The sequence below is a fragment of the Oncorhynchus mykiss genome, chromosome 5, assembly GCF_057628025.1.
Source record: "Oncorhynchus mykiss isolate SJ-2025 chromosome 5, ASM5762802v1, whole genome shotgun sequence".
Classification (NCBI taxonomy): Eukaryota; Metazoa; Chordata; class Actinopteri; order Salmoniformes; family Salmonidae; genus Oncorhynchus; species Oncorhynchus mykiss.
Window position 1 is genome coordinate 79,220,495 of NC_143026.1, and position 20,258 is coordinate 79,240,752.

General features: G+C 41.3%; 1 protein-coding gene across 1 annotated transcript; it reads left to right on the forward strand.

The window, feature by feature from the left end:
• Nucleotides 1–15,330: 15,330 nt before the first annotated feature.
• LOC149983591 (coiled-coil domain-containing protein 18-like) lies at nucleotides 15,331–17,893 on the forward strand. Its single transcript, XM_090236071.1, has 4 exons — nucleotides 15,331–16,442; nucleotides 16,695–16,832; nucleotides 17,181–17,393; nucleotides 17,534–17,893. The coding sequence occupies exons 1-4, from the start codon at nucleotides 16,377–16,379 to the stop codon at nucleotides 17,663–17,665; spliced, it is 549 nt and encodes a 182-aa protein (XP_090092197.1). The 5' UTR covers nucleotides 15,331–16,376; the 3' UTR covers nucleotides 17,666–17,893.
• Nucleotides 17,894–20,258: the final 2,365 nt, after the last annotated feature.

Genomic DNA, 20,258 nt, shown 5'->3' on the forward strand with positions numbered 1-20,258 from the left:
AGAGAATCATTGTACCATCTAAACAGCTTTGAAATATATTTTTCATAACAAAAAAGCTTGTATTTTCAGAAGTTTGAAGCTATTGTACAAAACTGAAAGTAAACGCAAAAGCAAACTTAAGAATGGGAAGCATAGAAATAGCGCACGTAGAACAGATCTACTGCTTCGTAGACTTGCTTTCAACGAGAATGACAGATCTATAATGAACATTTATGTGCATTTGGTCAGGTCGCCCAAAAAGTTACATATTGCAGCTTTAAATCTTTGACATTCTTCTGAGTTATTATTATTTAGAAAGCTACTCGTACACTGTTTTTAAAGCTAGGAATGCCATTGAAACTTTAAAACATGCATATCGGTCTGGAATATTGTGCTTGATATCTTTTTAAACTATTAAGCTACTTCTCTGCTAATCAAATCTGATGTCGGTACAAAAATATCTGCTACCAATCTAACAATACAGCTGTTTTAGTAACCGCATGAACTGAGGTCATTAAAACTGTTTATCAACCACTACACAAATTATAGTTTTGGCAAGTCAAGGGACATCTACTTTGCATGACACAAGTCATTTTTCCAACAATTGTTTACAGACAGATTATTTAACTTATAATTCACTGTATCACAATTCCAGTGGGTCAGAAGTTTACATACACTAAGTTGATTGTGCCTTTTAAACAGCTTGGAAAATTCCAGAAAATGATGTCATGGCTTTAGATGCTTCTGATGGGCTAATTAACATCATTTGAGTCAATTGGAGGTGTACCTGTGGATGTATTTCAAGGCCTACCTTCAAACTCAGTGCCTCTTTGCTTGACATCATGGGAAAATCCCCAAAAAAGTATTGTTCATCTTTGGGAACAATTTCCAAACGCCTGAAGGTACCATGTTCATCTGTACAAACAATAGTACGCAAGTATAAACACCATGGGACCACACAGCCGTCATACCGCTCAGGAAGGAGACGCGTTCTGTCTCCTAGAGATGAACGTACTTTGGTGCGAAAAGTGCAAATCAATCCCAGAACAACAGCAAAGGACCTTGTGAAGATGCTGGAGGAAACAGGTACAAAGTATCTATATCCACAGTTAAACGTGTCCTATAAAGACATAACCTGAAAGGCCGTTCAGCAATGAAGAAGCCACTGCTCCAAAACTGGCATAAAAAAAGCCAGACAACAGTTTGCAACTGCACATGGGGACAAAGATCGTACTTTTTGGAGAAATGTCCTCTGGTCTGATGAAACAAACAGAACTGTTTGGCCATAATGACCATCATTATGTTTGGAGGAAAAAGGGGGAGGCTTGCAAGCCAAAGAACACCATCCCAACCGTGAAGTACACTGGTGGGGGTGCTTTGCTGCAGGAGGGACTGGTGCACTTCACAAAATCGATAGCTTCATGAGGTAGGAAAATGTTGGATATATTGAAGCAACATCTCAAGACATCAGTCAGGAAGTTGAAGCTTGGTCACAAATGGGTGTTCCAAATAGATAATGACCCCAAGCATACTTCCAAAGTTGTGGCAAAACTGCTTTAGCACAACGATGTCAAGGTATTGGAGTGGCCATCACAAAGCCCTGACCTCGACCCTATAAAAAATGTGTGGGCATAACTGAAAAAGTGTGTGCAAGGAGGCCTACAAACCTGACTGTTACCCCAGCTCTGTCAGGAGGAATGGGCCAAAATTCACCCAACTTATTGTGGGAAGCTTGTGGAAGGCTACTTGAAACGTTTGACCCAAGTTAAACAATTTAAAGGCAATGCTAGCAAATATTAATTGAGTGTATGTACACTTCTGACCCACAGGGAATGTGATGAAAGAAATTAAAGCTGAAATAGATCACTATAATTCTACATTTCACATTCTTAACATAAAGTGGTGATCCTAACTGACTTAAGACAGGGAATTTTTATTAGGATTAAATGGCAGGAATTGTGAAAAACTGAGTTGAAATGTATTTGGCTAAGGTGTATGTAAACTTCTGACTTGTACACACACACACACACACTACCTGTCAAAAGTTAACACCTACTCATTCAAGGGTTTCTTTATTTTTTACTATTTTCTACATTGTAGAATAATAGTGAAGTCATCAAAACTATGAAATAACACACATGGAATCATGTAGTACCCAAAAAAGTGTCAAACAAATCTAAATATATTTTATATTTGAGATTCTTCAAATAGCCACCCTTTGCCTTGATGACAGCTTTGCACACTCTTGGCATTCTCTCAACCAGCTTCACCTGGAATGCTTTTCCAACAGTCTTGAAGGAGTTTCTACATATGCTGAGCACTTGTTGGCTGCTTTTCCTTCACTCTGCGGCCCGACTCATCCCAAACCAGGTCGGGATTTTGGAGGCCAGGTCATCTGATGCAGCACTCATCACTCTCTTTCTTGGTCAAATAGCCCTTACTCAGACGCCTCCATACTTTACGGTGGGAAATACACAAGCGGAGATTACCCGCTCACCCACTCCTCGTCTCACGAAGACACGGCAGTTGGAACCAAAAGTCTCCCATTTGGACTCCAGACCAACGAACAAATTTCCACCGGTTTAATGCCCATTGCTCGTGTTTCTTGACCCAAGCAAGTATCTTCTTCTTATGTGTCGTTTTTAGTAGTGGTTTCTTTGCAGAAATTTGACCATGAAAGCGTGATTCTCGCAGTCTCCTCTGCACAGTTGATGTTGAGATGTCCGTTACTTGAATTTATTTGGGCTGCAATTCCTGAGGCTGGTAACGCTAATGAACTTGTCCTCTGCAGCAGAGGTAACTCTGGGTCTTCCATTCCTGTGGTGGGCCTCATGAGAGCCAGTTTCATCATAGCGCTTGATAGTTTTTGCGACTGCACTTGAAGAAACTTTCAAAGTTCTTGAAATATTCCGTATTGCGTGACCTTCATGTCTTAAAGTAATGATGGATTTTCTTTTCTCTTAGATGGTCGCCTCGCTTCGAGTACTTGTTTTTTTTTAGGTATTATTTCTTACATTGTTAGCCCAGAAAACCTTAAGTGTTATCACATACAGCCGGGAAGAACTATTGGATATATGAGCAACGTCAATTTACAAACATTACAACCAAGAATACGACTTTCCCGACGCGCATCCTCTGTTCGGACCACCACCCAGGACATTGGATCTAATCCCAGAGGCCGACCCAAAACGATGTCGCCACATAAGGGGTACCCAGAGCGGCCTCCTGGTCAGACTTTGGAGATGTGCACACCACCCACCACTTCTGAGTAGATTACTCGCCAATGTCCAGTCTCTAGACTACAAGGTGGATGAAATTAGGGCAAGTGTTGCCATCCAGAGACATCAGAGATTGTAACATTCTCTGTTTCATGTAAACACGGCTCTCTCTGAATATGTTGTCGGGGTCGGTACAGCCACCGGGTTTCTTCATGCATTGCGCCGACAAAATAAACATCTCTCTGGGAAGAAGGGCGGAGTGATGTGCTTCATGATTAACGACTCATGGTGTAATCATAACAACATACAAGAACTCAAGTCTTTTTGTTCACCTGACCTAGAATTCCTTACAATCAAATTCCACTCACATTATCTCCCAAGAGAACACTCTTCGATTATAGTCACAGCCGTGTATACCCCCCCCCCCCCCCCCCCTCCCTCCCAAGCAGACACCACGACAGCCCTCAAGGAACTTCACTGGGCTCAATGTAAACTGGAAACCATATCTTGAGGCTGCATTTATTGTAGTTGGGGATTTTAACAAAGAAAATTTGAGAACAAGGCTACTTAAATTCTAGCAGCACATTGACTGTAGCACGCGTGCAGTCAATAAACTGGACCACTGCTACTCTAACTTCCGGGATGCGTACAAGGCCCTCCCCCGCCTTCCCTTCGGCAAATCCGACCACAACTCCATTTTGCTCCTACCATCCTACAGGCAGACACTCAATCAGGAAGTACCCATACTAAGGACTTTTCAACGCAGGTCTGACCAATCAGAATCCACACTTCAAGATTGTTTTGATCACGCGGACTGGGAAATGTTCCAGGGAAGCCTCAGAAAATAACGTTGATTTTATACGCTGACTCTGAGTTTATAAGGAAGTGCGTTGGAGATGTTTTACCCACTGTGAATATTCAAACCTACCCTAACTAGAAACCGTGGATAGATGGCGGCATTCGCAGGAAACACCACATTCAACCATGGAAAGATGACTAGGAATATGGCAGAATATGAACAGTGTAGTTATTCCCTCCGCAAGGCAATCAAACAAGCGAAATGTCGGTATAGGGACAAAGTGGATTCGCAATTCAACAGCTCCGACACGAGACGTATGTGGCAGGGTCTACATTAAATTACAGACTACAATAAGAAAACCAGCCACGTCACGGACACCGGCATCTTGCTTCCAGACAAACTAAACACCATTGCCTGCGTTGACGATAATACTGTGCCGCCTACCAAGGACTGCGTGCCCCCCCTCTTCCGTGGCTGATGTAAGACATTTAAACCCGTTAGCTCTCGCAAGGCTGCCGGCCCAGACGGCATCCCTTGCCGCGTCCTCATCATGCGCAAACCTGCTGGCTGGTGTGTTTACTGACATTCAATCAATCCCTATCCCAGTCTGCTGTTCTCACATGCTTCAAGAGGACCACCATTGTTCCTGTTCCCAATAAAACTGAGCTAAACGACTATGTGAGTAGCACTCACTTCCGTAATCCTAAAGTTCTTTGAGAGACTAGTCGAGGACCATATCACCTCCACCCTACCTGACACCCTAGACCCACTCCAATTTGCTATCCGCCTCAATAGGTCCACAGACACGCAATCACACTGCCCTAACCCATCTGGATGAGGGATACATATGTAAGAATGTTGTTCATCTACTACAGCCCAGCATTTAACAATATAGTCCCCTCCAAACTCTTCATTAAGCGCGAGGTCAGTACAGGTGCATCAAAGCTGGGACCAAGAGCCTGAAAAACAGCTTCTATCTCAAGGCCTTCAGACTGTTAAACAGCCATCACTAACATTGAGTGGCTGCTGCCAACATACTGACTCAAATCTCTAGCCACTTAATAATTAAAAATTGGATGTAATAAATGCGTCACTAGTCACTTTAAACAATGCCACTTTATATAATGTTTACATACCCTACATTACTCATCTCATATGTATATATTGTACTCTATACCATCTACTGCATCTTGCCTATGCCGTTTGGCTATCTCTCATCCATATATTTATATGTATATATTGTACTCTATACCATCTACTGCATCTTGCCTATGCCGTTTGGCTATCTCTCATCCATATATTTATATGTACATATTCTTATTCATTCCTTTACACTTGTGTGTGTGTGTGTATAAGGTAGATGTGAATGTTAGATTACTTGTTAGATATTACTGCATGGTCGGAACTAAAAGCACAAGCATTTCGCTACACTCGCATTAACATCTGCTAACCATGTGAATGTGACCAATAAAATTGGATTTGTTTTGAACTTCTCAGATCTTCTTTGTAAAGGGTTTAAACACTGTTTCCCATGCATAAGCAATTAATGAACATGCACCGGTGGAACGGTCGTTAAGACACTAACAGCTTAAACTTAGGACACTAAAGAGGCCTTTCTACTGACTCTGAAAAACACCAAAAGAAAGATGCCCAGGGTCCCTGCTCATCTGCGTGAACGTGCCTTAGGCATGCTGCAAGGAGGCATGAGGACTGCAGATGTGGCCAGGGCAATAAATTGCTATGTCTGTACTGTGAGATACCTAAGACAGCGCTACAGGGAGACAGGATGGACAGCTGATCGTCCTCTTTTCTACGTTAAAATATCTGAAAAGTTGTATTAGGAAAATTATAACTTTGTAATCTGAATATTTTCCTTGGTGCCCCGACTTCCTAGTTAATTACATTTGCCTGATTAGTTAATCACATAATGCTGATTACAGAGACTCTTTGATAAAAACTAAAAGTCTTCATTTAATGAAAGTAAAGACACGACAACAGGAATGTCAGTGTTCTGCCATGGCCAGCGAAGAGGGATCTCAATCCCATTGAGCACTCCTGGGACCTGTTGGATCGGAGGGTGAGGGCTTGGGCCATTCCACCCAGAAATGTCTGGGAACCTGCAGGTGCCTTGGTGGAAGAGTGGGTTAACATCTCAAAGCAAGAACTGGCAAATCTGGTGCAGTCCATGACAAGGTGATGCACTGCAATACTTAAAGCTGGTGGCCACACCAAATACTGACTGACTTTTGATTTTGACTTTGTTCAGAGACACATTATTCCATTTGTTAGTCACATGTCTGTGGAACTTGTTCAGTTTGTCTCAGTTGTTGAATATTATGTTCATACAAATATTTACAAATGTTAAGTTTACTGAAAAAGGAACGCAGTTGACCGTGAGAGGATGTTTATTTTTTTGCTGAGTTTATGTACATTCCTCCCAAACTGCAGGGCACCATCATTGCTTGGATGGTTCCAGTGTCTTGAACAGCCGCAGGGTCATTTTGTCTGACTGCGTCTAAATTTAGCATTGTGTTTTTCTCCCACACAGACAGCAGCATCATATGCTAGAAGGCTATCGGCTATGTTTATCATCTCCTGTTCTTGATCAAAACAGTAATCACTGATATTATTGTACAGTTAGAGGTATCACATGTTTAACTTCAGTGAAATTAGAAAAATACCCTAGTCCTTCTGGATTTAGATTTTTCTGGATATTGGGGTTTTGTGCCGAGCTCTGCTTTGTTGATACACTTTTGGGCCCTTGTGTGTGCGTGATGTACATTTTCCCTGACACCCAAAAGTACTTGTTACATTTTGAGTGCTTAGCAGGACAGGAAAATGGTCCAATTCGCGCAATTATCAAGAGGACACCCCTGGTCATCCTTACTGCCTCTGATCTAGTGGATTCACTAAACACAAATGCTTTGTAAATTATGTCTGAGTGTTAGAGTGCCCCTTGGCTATCCGTACATTTAAAAAAACAAGAAAATGGTCCCGTCTGGTATGCTTCATATTAGGAATTAGAATTGATTTATACTTTTAGTTTTGATACCAAATACTTTTACTTGAGTCATTTTCTATTAAGGTATCTTTTACGCAAGTATGACAATTGGTTACTTTTTCCACCACTGTATGTGTGTTTGTTTCCCCAGGGTGATACACAGTCAGTTGGAGGAGACATGTAGAGAGTTGGAGCAAAAGAAACAGGAGATTATAGACAAAGACACAGAAATTAAGGAAAGGCAGGAGGAACTTGAACTAAAATCCCTCCAGGTGCACCAAAGCAACCCACACACACAATATGTACACAAGACTACATAACACAGACAACCATTTTTTTCAAATATGTGGTTAACTTTTTTGTTAAACTTTTTATTTTATTTGTATCACTCACAATGGTTGCTCACATCAACACCATGATTTTGCCAATTTCTTTAATCCATGTATGTGATTCTCTGTGTCAAGCTCTGTAAATTAGAGGCTGCTGTTGAGAGTCATACACAGAAGATGCAGCAGAAGCTCATCCTCCAACAGGGGACGCTGGAGATTTCCCAGAGAGAGGCCAAGGAGAGAACCAACCAGGTTTACTACATCACATCTCACTTGAGTTAACAGCACTCACTAATCCATCTGAGTAGAACAGGTTCTGTCAATCAGCAACGCATGCCACATGGTTCTGATAGATGTATGTTCTACTATGCTACACTGTTATTGCAATTGTGTTCTGAAATATTATAACGGAGCCATATGTGTTCCACAAACTCATTTTTGATGACCTGATATACAGTGCCTTCAGAAAGTATTCACACCACTTGACTTTTTTTGTCTTACAAAATTGGGATTAAAATGGATTTAATAATTTTGTCAACAATCTACACAAAATACTCTGTCAAAATGGAAGAAAATGTTTAACATTTGTAAAAAAAAAAGTAAATATGAAAAAAATAAATAAAAGTATAAATAATAAGAAAACGCATATATTGAGGTATTCAACTTCCTGAGTCAATACATTTGGCAGTGATTACAGCAGGTGAGTCTTTCTGGGTAAGTCTCTAATAGAGGTCGACCGGTTATGATTTTTCAACACCGATACCGATTATTAGAGGACAAAAAAAAGCCGATACCGATTAAATCGGCCAATCTTTTTATTTTATTTGTAATAATGACAATTACAACAAAACTGAATGAACACTTATTTTAACTTAATATAACACATGAATAAAATCAATTTGGCCTCAAATAAATAATGAAACATGTTCAATTTGGTTTAAACAATGCAAAAACAAAGTGTTGGAGAAGAAAGTAAAAGTGCAATATCTGCCATGTAAGAAAGCTTAACGTTTAAGTTCCTTGCTCAGAACATATGAAAGCTGGTGGTTCCTTTTAACATGAGTCTTCAATATTCCCAGGTAAGAAGTTTTAGGTTGCAGTTATTATAAGACTATTTCTCTCTATACCATTTGTATTTCATTAACCTTTGACTATTGGATGTTCTTATAGGCACTTTAGTATTGCCAGTGTAACAGTATAGCTTCCGTCCCTCTCCTCGCTCCTCTCTGGGCTCGAACCAGGAACACAAAGACAACAGCCACCCTCGAAGCAGCGTTACCCATGCAGAGCGAGGGGAACAACCACTAAGTCTCAGAGCGAGTGACGTTTGAAACGCTATTAGCGCGCACCCCGCTAACTAGCGGGAGTTGATAGGCTTGAAGTCATAAACAGCTGCTGGCAAACGCACTGAAGTGCTGTTTGAATGAATGCTTACGAGCCTGCTGGTGCCTACCATCGCTCAGTCAGACTGCTCTACCAAATCATAGACTTAGTTATAACATGATAACACAGAAATAAGAGCCTTAGGTCATTAATATGGCCGAATCCAGAAACTATAATCTCGAAAACGAGACGTTTTATTCTTTCAGTGAAATACAGAACCGTTCCGTATTTTATCTAACGGGTGGCATCCATAAATCTAAATATTCCTGTTACATTGTACAACCTTCAATGTTATGTCATAATTCCGTAACATTTTGGCAAATTAGGTGGCCCAAACTGTTGCATATACACTGACTCTGCGTGCAATGAACGCAAGAGAAGTGACACAAAGTTAAATATGCAGGTTTAAAAATGTATACTTCTGTGTATTGATTTTAATAAAGGCATTGATGTTTAGGTACACATTGGCGCAACGATACGCACCGAATCGATTATATTCAACGCAGGACACGCTAGATAAACTAGTAATATCATCAACCATGTGTAGTTAACTAGGGATTATGATTGATTGATTGTTTTATTAAGATAAGTTTAATGCTAGCTAGCAACTTACCTTGGCTTACTGCATTCGCGTAACAGGCAGTCTCCTCGTGGAGTGCAATGTAATCAGGTGGTTAGAGCGTTGGACTAGTTAACTGTAAGGTTGCAAGATTGAATCCCCCGAGCTGACAAGGTAAAAATCTGCCGTTCTGCCCCTGAACGAGGCAGTTAGCCCACCGTTCCTAGGCCGTCATTGAAAATAAGAATGTGTTCTTAACTGACTTGCCTAGTTAAAGGTGTGTAAAAAAAAAAAAAAAAAGCCAAATCGGTGTCCAAAAATACCGATTTACGATTATGAAAACTTGAAATCGGCCATTCCGTTTAATCGGACAACCTCTAGTCTCTAAGCGCTTTCCACCCCTGGATTGTGCAATATTTGCCCATTTTATTATTTTCAAAATTCTTCAAGCTCTGTCAAATTGATTGTTGCTCATTGCTAGACAACCATTTTCAGGTCTTGCCATAGATTTAAGCAGAAATGTAAAAACTGTAACTTCGCCACTCAGTAACATTCACTGTCTTCTTGATTAGCAACTCCAGTCCAGATTTGGCCTTGTGTTTTAGGTTATTGTCCTGCTAAAAGGTGAACTCTTCTCCCGGTGTCTGGTGGAAAGCCCAGCACCTAAGTTAAGGATGTGCATATGACCGAACTTTTTGGGGGAAACAGAACCAAGTTTTCCTCTAGGATTTTTCCTGTGCTTTGCTCCAACTTCTCAATCCTTAACGATTACAAGCATACCTATATGGTATTCTGTTCAGGCTTCCTTTTCACTTTCCATTAGGTTAGTATTGTGGAGTAACTACAAGGTTGTTGATTAATTTTCAGTTTTCCTATCATAGCCGTTAAACTCAAACTGTTTTAAAGTTGCCATTGGCCTCGTGAAATCCCTGAGTGGTTTCCTTTCACTCTGGTAACTGATTTAGGAAGGACGACTATCTTTTTAGTGATTGGGTGTATTGATACACCATCCAAAGTGTAATTAATAACTTCACTATGCTCAAAGGGATATTCAATGTCTTTTGTTTTTACTCTTCTACAAATAGGTGCTCTTCTTTGCGAGGCATTGGAAAACCTCCCTGGTCTTTGTGGTTGAGTCTGTGTTTGAAATTCGCTGCTCGACTGAGGGACCTTAAAATTATCTGTATGTGTGGGGTACAAAGATGAGGTAGTCATTAAAAATATTGTTAAACACTTCTTACACATGGTCCATGAAACTTATTAAGCACATTTTTACTCCTGAACTTTAGGTTTGCCATAACAAATGGGTTGAATACTTTTCATTCTTAATTAGTACACATTTCGAAAACATAATGCAAAGTGGAATTATTGTTTGTCACTGGCTTACACACAATCTCAATGTAATCCATTTTAAATTCAGGCTGAAACACAAACAAATGTGGAAAAAGTGAGTGTGTGAATACTTTCTGAAGGCACTGTACAGGTGCAAATTGTGTAGTCTAGTGGTTCAGATAAGTTTGTGTGTCAGGTGGAGTTTCTGAGTGAGAGGCTGGAGTTGATACAGAAACAACTGCAGGGAAAGGAGGACCTGGAGAAGGTAGAGTGAGTGTGTCTCCATGCTGGAGGACAGTGGATGTATGGCTAATAATAATACTTGATTAGGGTTAAGTATATCAAGGTTTCGCTCTAACTCTGTCCTGGGGCCCCTCGTGGGTGTACATTTTGGTTTTTGCCCAACCACTAAACAGCTGACTCAAATAATCGAAGCTTGATCAATAAATCAAATTGATATATTAAGCCCTTTTCACATCAGCCGATATCACAAAGTGATATACAGAAACCCAGCCTAAAACCCCAAACAGCAAGCAATGCAGATGTAGAAGCACGGTGGCTAGGGAAAACTCCCTAGAAAGGCAGGAACCTAGAAACCTAGAGAGGAACCAGGCTCTGAGGGGTGTCCAGTCCTCTTCTGGCTGTGCCGGGTAGAGATTATAACAGTACATGGCCAAGATGTTCAAACGTTCATAAATTACCAGCATGGTCAAATAATAATAATCACAGTAGTTGTCGAGGGTGCAACAGGTCAGCACCTCGGGAGTAAATGTCAGTTGACTTTTCATAGCCGAGCATTCAGCGTTAGAGACAACAGTTGCAGTAGCGAGAGAGAGAGTCGAAAACAGTAGGTCCGGGACAAGGTAGCACGTCCGGTGAACAGGTCAGAGTTCCATAGCCGCAGGATATGTTCCACACTGCGTCAAACAACAACATTGACGAATACGCTGATTCGATGAGCGAGTTTATTAGCAAGTGCATCGCCGATGTCGTACCCACAGCAACTATTAAAACATTCCCCAAACAGAAACCGTGGATTGATGGCAGCATTCGCGCAAAACTGAAAGCACGATCCACTGCTTTTAACCAGGGCAAGGTGACCGGAAACATGACCGAATACAAACAGTGTAGCTATTCCCTCTGCAAGGCAATCAAACAAGCTAAGCGTCAGTATAGAGACAAAGTAGAGTTGCAATTCAACGGCTCAGACACAAGGTATGTGGCAGGGTCTACAGTCAATCACGGATTACAAATAGAAAACCAGCCCCGTCACGGACCAGGATGTCTTGCTCCCAGACAGACTAAACAACTTCTTTGCTCGCTTTGAGGACAATACAGTGCACCTGACACGGCCCGCTACCAAAACCTGCGGACTCTCCTTCACTGCAGCCGACGTGAGTAAAACATTTTAAACGTGTTAACCCTCGCAAGGCTGCAGGCCCAGACGGCATCCCCAGCCGCATCCTCAAAGCATGCGCAGACCAGCTGGCTGGTGTGTTTACGAACATATTCAATCAATCCTTATCCCAGTCTGTTGTTCCCACATGCTTCGAGGGCCACCATGTTCCTGTTCCCAAGAAAGCTAAGGTAACTAAGCTAAACGACTACCTCCCCGTAACACTCACTTCCGTCATCATGAAGTGCTTTGAGAGACTAGTCAAGGATCATATCACCTCCACCCTACCTGACACCCTAGACCCACTCCAATTTGCTTACCGCCCCAACAGGTCCACAGACGACGCAATCACAACCACACTGCACAGTGCCCTAACCCATCAGGACAAGAGGAAAGCTATGTGAGAATGCTGTTCATTGACTACAGCTCAGCATTTAACACCATAGTACCCTCCAAACTCGTCATCATGCTCGAGACCCTGGGTCTCGATCCCACCCTGTGCAACTGGGTACAGTGCCTCTTTGCTTGACATCATGTGAAAATCCAAAGAAATCAGCCAAGATCTCAGAGAAAAAAATTGTAGACCTCCACAAGTCTGGTTCATCCTTGGAAGCAATTTCCAAACACCTGAAGGTACCACATTCATTTATACAATCAATAGTAGCCAAGTGTAAACACCATGGGAATCTTTACTCGGATTAAATGTCAGGAATTGTGAAAAACTGAGTTTAAATGTATTTGGCTAAGGTGTATGTAAACTTCCCACTTCAACTGTATATATATATATATATTACACACACACACACACACACACACACACACACACACACACACACACACACACACACACACACACACACACACACAGTACCAGTCAAAAGTTTGGACACACCTACTCATTCAAGGGTTTTATTTATATTTTTTTTTTTTAAAGTATGAAAAACCCTTAAATTAGTAGTTGTGTTAACTTTTGACTGGTACTGTGTGTGTGTGTGTGTTTGTGTGATAGATATATATATTTTTTTGCTAAACATGTGGGGCTCAAAGCAGAGCCCCACCTGCCCTGAATGACAGGTCGCCACTGCTTCAGTGTGTGACAGGTTTGTGATTCTGAAAGGACAGCAACCGATATAACAGCGCACTCATGTAGGAGAGTGCACTTTTTGTAAATCAAATCCAATTTTATTTGTCACCTACACATGGTTAGCAGACGTTAATGTGGGTGTAGCGAAATGCTTGTGCTTCTTGTTCCCGACAATGCAGTAATATCTAACAAGTAATCTAACAATTCCCCAACAACTACCTAATACACACAAATCTAAAGGGGTGAATGAGAATATGTACATGTAAATATATGGATGAGCGATGGCCGAGTGGCATAGGCAAGGTGCAGTAGATGGTATAAAATACAGTATATACATGTGATATGAGTAATGTAAGATATGTAAACATTATTAAAGTGGCATTATTTAAAGTGACTAGTGATCCATTTATTAAAGTGGCCAGTGATTGGGTGTCAATGTAGGCAGCAGCCTCAGGACCCAATTGCACAGGGCGGGGTTGAGATCCAGGGCCTCCAGCTTGAGGATGAGCTTGGAGGGTACTATGGTGTTGAATGCTGAGCTGTAAAACACAAAGGGCCAGTGGTGTAGTGGAGGGTATACGCAGGTATAAACTGTACACCCACTTTTTTCAGTTTGTATTGCATATACTCACTTCTTAATCCCTTCTGATGCGTATCAATGTAGTGTAGAGGATATATACGACATATCAATTATGTACTAGAATAGGGAAATAATGCATAAAGTCGCCTACACATTCACAAAGCACGTGAAATATATTTATATTTAGTGCCTTAGACCACTGCACCACTTGCGAGGTCATACTTCTGTTGTGTTTAAATATTTGCAGAAATCCATTCAGGTGTATTTTGTGACTTTTGGCAAATGCATTCTACTGATCTAAAGTCACGCTGTTGCAACTGCCTGTAAAGACACAGTCCAGTTCAAAGGGAATGATGGCAGGCCCTTGTGGCAAATGGCTTGTTTGTATAAAGGCCTACTGTAGCTCTGATTGGCTATAGTGCACCGGTCTGCGTAGACTCCAGTCCTGGACAAGACAGACGCTTTTATTCTGTTTTATTTACTGCGGTGTCTATTAATTGTCCAAATGCATGGCCCCTTTCACACTGTATATTGCTATAGAATTTCCACAAATGCCTTAGTATACGTAATTCCCAAACATTCTAAGAATTTATGAAAACGTGAAAATTACCATATCTAATTGGTCGCTTGTCAAAAAAAAGTTTAAAGTGTTATATTCTTCCCAGGGGTGTATATGAACAGATTTTAATAAGATATCATGTTGCTAAAATGCTGTCAGTTTGACATTAAATGCAACAATGTTTCACACACAAGTTTTTTTTCAAAGAGATGGCTAACAGCAAGCGCGCTACAATAAAAAACACAGTTCCACTCACCAGATGATAATTTTAAACTTAACTAGTTGAAAGTTATTCTTGAAAAGAGAGACGCTAACAAATTAGCAACAACATCCTCTTTGATAACACCTGCTGCAGCCACTGCAAACTAGCCTATAACAAAAGCTAGCTAGCTAGACACTGGGAAAATTACTGCTCGCTCTTGCGCAGTGTCCTATTGGCCTTCAAGAAGGCAGAATTTCCATACATTTTTGTAATAACGGTCGCAGCCATTAAGTCAATGTGATTGGTTGATTCCACTGTCACTCCAAAATTTTGCCCTAATACAGTTGAATGGCAGATGCCTTTTATCTAGCTCCTAATGGCTTAGCCAATGGCTGCCCTAGATTTATCTCCCCAAAGACCAGCAAAGAAAAATTGTGATTCAATATTTTTTTTGCTTCAGTATGAACCCTTTCCAACAAAAACTGAAGAGATTAAATCAGAACATTATTGAAAATAATAATATAATTATAATATTATTATTCTAATAGTTATTTTATAAATCCTTAGCCCTTCTCTGAAGGTGTAGAAGGCCCATTGTTCCCCACTGTGTTTGGGTTAGGAATAATTTGTAGAGTGTCTCTATTTTCCCTCAGCATGCATTTTTTTCACTGTTCTGAATGTCTAAATATGTTCTGAAATATGAACACAGAAATACTGGACGTTTTGAACTCTTATTGTGGTGATTTGACAAAATATCAATCACGGTCTTGAATTGGACTCGCATTTTTCTGACCTCGGTCTTGACTTGGTCTCTCGCTCCTTGTCCCCCTCCCGGTCTCGGTCTTGCCTCGGACTCGATTTCCTCCGCTCTTGTTCTTGAATGTGTCTCGAACACAACACTGCTCTGTAGTCTCATGGGTGTTCTAACCAGATTCCCTGGTGGGAGTCATTTTTTTCAACACTTGGACACTGACATCCCACAATCCAAACCCATCTTTCCCATGTAACATTTTTGTTAACACGTCCACAGTGGGACAGGAGCAGACTGTTGTCCTTGTGTTGTCCTTGTGGTTCTCAGAGAGAGGGGAGCGTGAGAATGAGTTCCTCAGTTTAACGTAATGATAGGCTTATTATCTAACACTGTAAATTATAACAGCATCTCACACACAACCTGACCACAATAACACACACACTCACTCACTCTGTCTACTTTCATACACCACACACTATAATAGTTTCACCACTAATTCACTGGGCTGCTACATTGGGCCCAGTTATCATCTCATACATCTTCCTTGTATTTTACATGATGAAGTCACCTTAGCTGACCTTTATCTATTTTATATCCACTGTGGCATGGAATGTTCCTTTGTTAGAAGTACTCATGCTGATATATGTGGGGAAAGGACACTTTTCAGAAGTAGAATATATGGCAATGCTATGGCAGTTTTGCAATTGAGTAGCCCAAAATAGTTAATGAAACAATGGTATACCGTATCTACAGTATGTCTATCTTGTCATTACACTACTGTTCTCACTCAACAAAACATGTTTACCAAGGGTTTCAGTTTTGACAGCTTTGTCTCAAGATGTTGCCTCAGCAGTTCGACATCAGTGTCTATTCCTGAGTACTGACATAACATCTACTCTTCTTTTGTCAATATGGGTCTTTCATTTGACTGTCTTTCTGTAAGTCTTCTGTGTTCAATATGGGTCTCTCATTTGACTGTCTTTCTGTAAGTCTTCTGTGTTCAATATGGGTCTCTCATTTGACTGTCTTTCTGTAAGTCTTCTGTGAACTGTGGCTACAGTGTGTGTGTGTGTGTGTGTGTGTGTGTGTGGCCGTGTGTGTGTGTGTGTGGCCGTGTGTGGCCGGCCATCAGGAAGCCTTAGTCCAGGGCCAGCAGCTGTTTCTGTGCAGGGAGAAGCTCCAGAGGACATCTCACAACCAGGAGATGCATAGTCGCTGTGAGAGCCTGGCAATACAGCTAGAAGAAAGTGTTCAGTTATGCCGTGAAAAGGTTTGACCCACTCACGGCACCCTCTTATTGTCTCCCACATAAGCGCACATGTCCGTGGCGTGATATAATTTAATCAGCGCTTGTGTGCTGTGGTACTTACAGTAAATGCTATGTGATATAATTCCACCTTTGAGCATGCAAGATTATCAGTGTTTGTACTAGGTGCTGTTAAACATCTACTAGATGCTGTGGATACTGGAGGCGGCACATAACGATACTAATGCCTGGTCATCTGGGTGATATTGGTGATAGGAGAACCATGCCAGGCATATGGAGGAGGAGCAGGGGAGGATGGAGGAGCAGGCTGCCCAGACTGAGGCCAGACTCCAGGCCACAGTGGCCTCCCTCAGACTGGAGCTCGACACACTGAGATGGCTGCAACAGAATGAGGTAGCTAGAGCCTTCTACATTAGGTCATAGTAACTGTCTGTTTAGTTACATTCACATCAAATTTTGTCGGAATGACCCAGGTTCAGTAGAGGGGTTCAAACTTTGACCCTTTTATACTGAGTTTCTCCTAGAAATTATCTGCTAAATTCCCAGGTCTGTCCTCCCGTGCGAAGGGAGTATTTGGAGGTTATTATACATCTCAGTTTACTAAATCGATCATCTGTTTTTGTTGGATCCTCTGATTCAGAAAAGTTTTAGATAAGAGGGTTCAGTCTTCTAAGTCTCTTGAGTACTGACAATGAGCATGAGTCCCTTCCGTTAAACCAATGGGGGTCTCTTCTCCTCCAGCTGTCAGCTCTACAGGAGAGCCAGGCGGAGGTGCTGAAGGCGTCAGAGTGTGTCTCCGCCACCCTACGCTGCTCCCAGGATCAGCTGACCTCTGAACTACAGCATTACAGACTGCAGCTGGAGGAGGCCCAGCACAACACCACCGCCCTGTTGGCAGAACTCAACACCAGAGAACAGCTGCTGCAGAGGACCAGCGAGACCCTGCTCATCAAGGTAGAGCGGTGAAGGAATATCCTCTTGTAGCTAAACAGCTAATGTTTATTTGATAGTTAATTATCTTGAAGTTGCCATGCCCATTGATTGTGGTAAAGTCATTATTATAATTATCTTTGTTTTGGGTGGGGGGGGATCAGGAATCCGAAATGACACGTCTAAGGACCAAGATCTCCAGCTTTGAGAGAAGCAAGGAGCTCCATAAAATAGCTGTTTGCTCTTGTATCAGGTCACAACCCTACAGCCCCCTCCCTACTCCCACCACAAAGTAAGAGAGAAGACCGATAAAGAATACCTTTGTCGACAAATATACATTTTATTTTGAATATGAGAAAGTACTTTCGGACAAATGAAATGCTTTTGTTTTTATTGTATTGTCTAGTAGCATGCACAAATGCTTGGTGGAGTGTAATGTGCTGATTCAGAATGCACTTTTGATTGTGCATATGACTATTTGTATTTTGTTGTTTACTATTACAGTAACATTCAGCAGGTCTAAACACCAATTCTAATTATTGACTACATATGCTAAACCACTGTGAAACGTGGCAGTGTTACAGCAGTGTTACGCCCTTATTTGTCTGTTCCAAGTGATCTGTGCCATTAGTATTGCTGCACGGAGAAGAGCTGCTCTCTGCAGGAAATTAAACGGAGCAGCATCTGCAGGCGATTTGATCCTAATGCTACCTCCAAATCGCTTCCCTTGCTCATCCAAGGAGTGGCTATGTAGGATTCCTTATGATCCTAGGAGATATGGAGCAAAGCAATCTGTCTGTGTCACAAATGGCACCCTATCCCCTACATAGTGCACTACTTTTGACCAGAGCCCTATGGGACCTGATCAAAAGTAATGCACTATAGGGTTCCATTTGAGAAGCGTTCGTTGTCTCTGCCAGGTTTACGTTAACGGTGAGCCATTCAAAAATCATGTAATTGCACAGAGTGAGTCCATGCAACTTACTATGTGACTTGTTAAGCAAATGTTTACTGGTTAACTTATTTAGGGTTGCCATAACAAAGGGTTTGAATACTTCTTATTGACTCAAGACATTTCAGCTTTTCATTTTTTATTAATTTGTTAACATTTCCAAAAAACAAAATCCACTTTGACATTATGGGTTATTGTGTGTAGATCAGTCACACACATGTTCAATTTAATACATTTTTAAATTCAAGCTGTAACACAACAAATTGTGGAAAAAGTCAAGGGGTGTGAATACTTAATGAAGGCACTGTGTATCCTCAATCTCTCTTCAATTTGATTGTCTTTTAGGACAAGAGCAGACTAAGATATTCACAGATTGTGTCTGGATATGTTTGTCGGTGTGTTTTTATTTACGTGTGTGTGTTTGTAACAGCATGCCTGCGAGTGTGTGTGCGCGTGCCTGCGAGTGTGTGCGCTCGTGTGTGTGTGTGTGTGTACAACAGACAAAAGCAGCAGAATGTGCTGAGGCAGCAGTCTGTGGTAGGAGGAGTGATGGTGATGGACCCAGCCCTAACCTGAGGCGACTGCTAGCCCTCAGTCATCCCAGGCCAGAGGTACATGCCTTCCCCCTCTGTCACTGCCACGTGGGGAACAAAGTGGCCAAATACCCCAGCTGCTGACAGCTCAGCACCACACAATAGCAGCCAGAGACATAGGCTGCAGCCCAAATGGTACCCTAGTCCCTATACAGTGCACTACTTTTGACATATAGTCATATAGGTAAAAAGTAGTATATAGGGAATAGGGTGCCAGTTGGGATGCTACACAGACCCAAGCTGCTGAACTCAACAATCAATGTCCAGCCACATTCTTTACGCATCACACTTGATTTAGTCTCTTGTGTGCGTGCGCCTGAACCAAAATGCATACATTGGGTTCCTGCGCTGGACACTGTCTTTTTTATCTCTCTATTAGACACTATTCTTCCTCTTCCTTCTAAGGGTCCCTGACACAAACTTAATTTTTCACACACTGTCATGGAAAAGTGTAATTTATACAGTCATTTTGGGTATTGTCAACAGTCAAATGCTGTAAAACATTTTATTGCAGCATACTTTCAATTATGGTACATTATAGGGAAATGTGTGTGGGGAAATAATTGCTGTATTTCTAATAGTACTGTAATTCTACCCAACAGAATACAGTACCATGCCGTATTTTTGTAGTACCAAAAAACTTTTGACCACTAGTGGGTGCATGGTATTGTTGTTTCTGACTTATTAACATATTTTGAGAGGTACCTTGTAAGAGCCTATATTTGCTGTGATATGAAATACAGTAACTTACTTGCCAATGAGCTGCCTGTAAGTTACTGTCAAATTCACTGCAATTCACAATAAATGACTTCAATAAATGACTTTTTCAAAGAAGAAGAATCCAACAGGCTTATTCTTAATGCACTGCTTAGGGTTTTCATTCTCCAAAATTGTTCTATAATCTTTTTACCCTCAGATTTGATCCTTTTTCATAAGAATATCTTGCATATTCAATGGTAAGCTGCGTGCAGAGGGCATTTAGAGGGATCTGTGTGGATTTCAGGGGGAATATTAAATGAAAAGCTTGTTGGGTTTCAGTTCTGGTGTCCTGCCACCTCTGCCAGCTGCCAGGCTATTTCTGCAGGTGGAATTGCACTGCTGTAACGTGGTTGATTGTTTTCACATAAATGTTCATAGATGTACACTCACTACACCGAGTATACAAAACATTAAGAACACCTGCTCTTTCCATGACATAGACTGTCCAGGTGAATCCAGGTTAAATCTATTATCCCTTAATGATGTCACTTATTAAATCCATTCAGTCAGTGTAGATGAAGGGGAGGAGATAGGATAAAGAAGGATTTTTAAGCCTTGAGACAATTGAGACATGGATTGTGTACA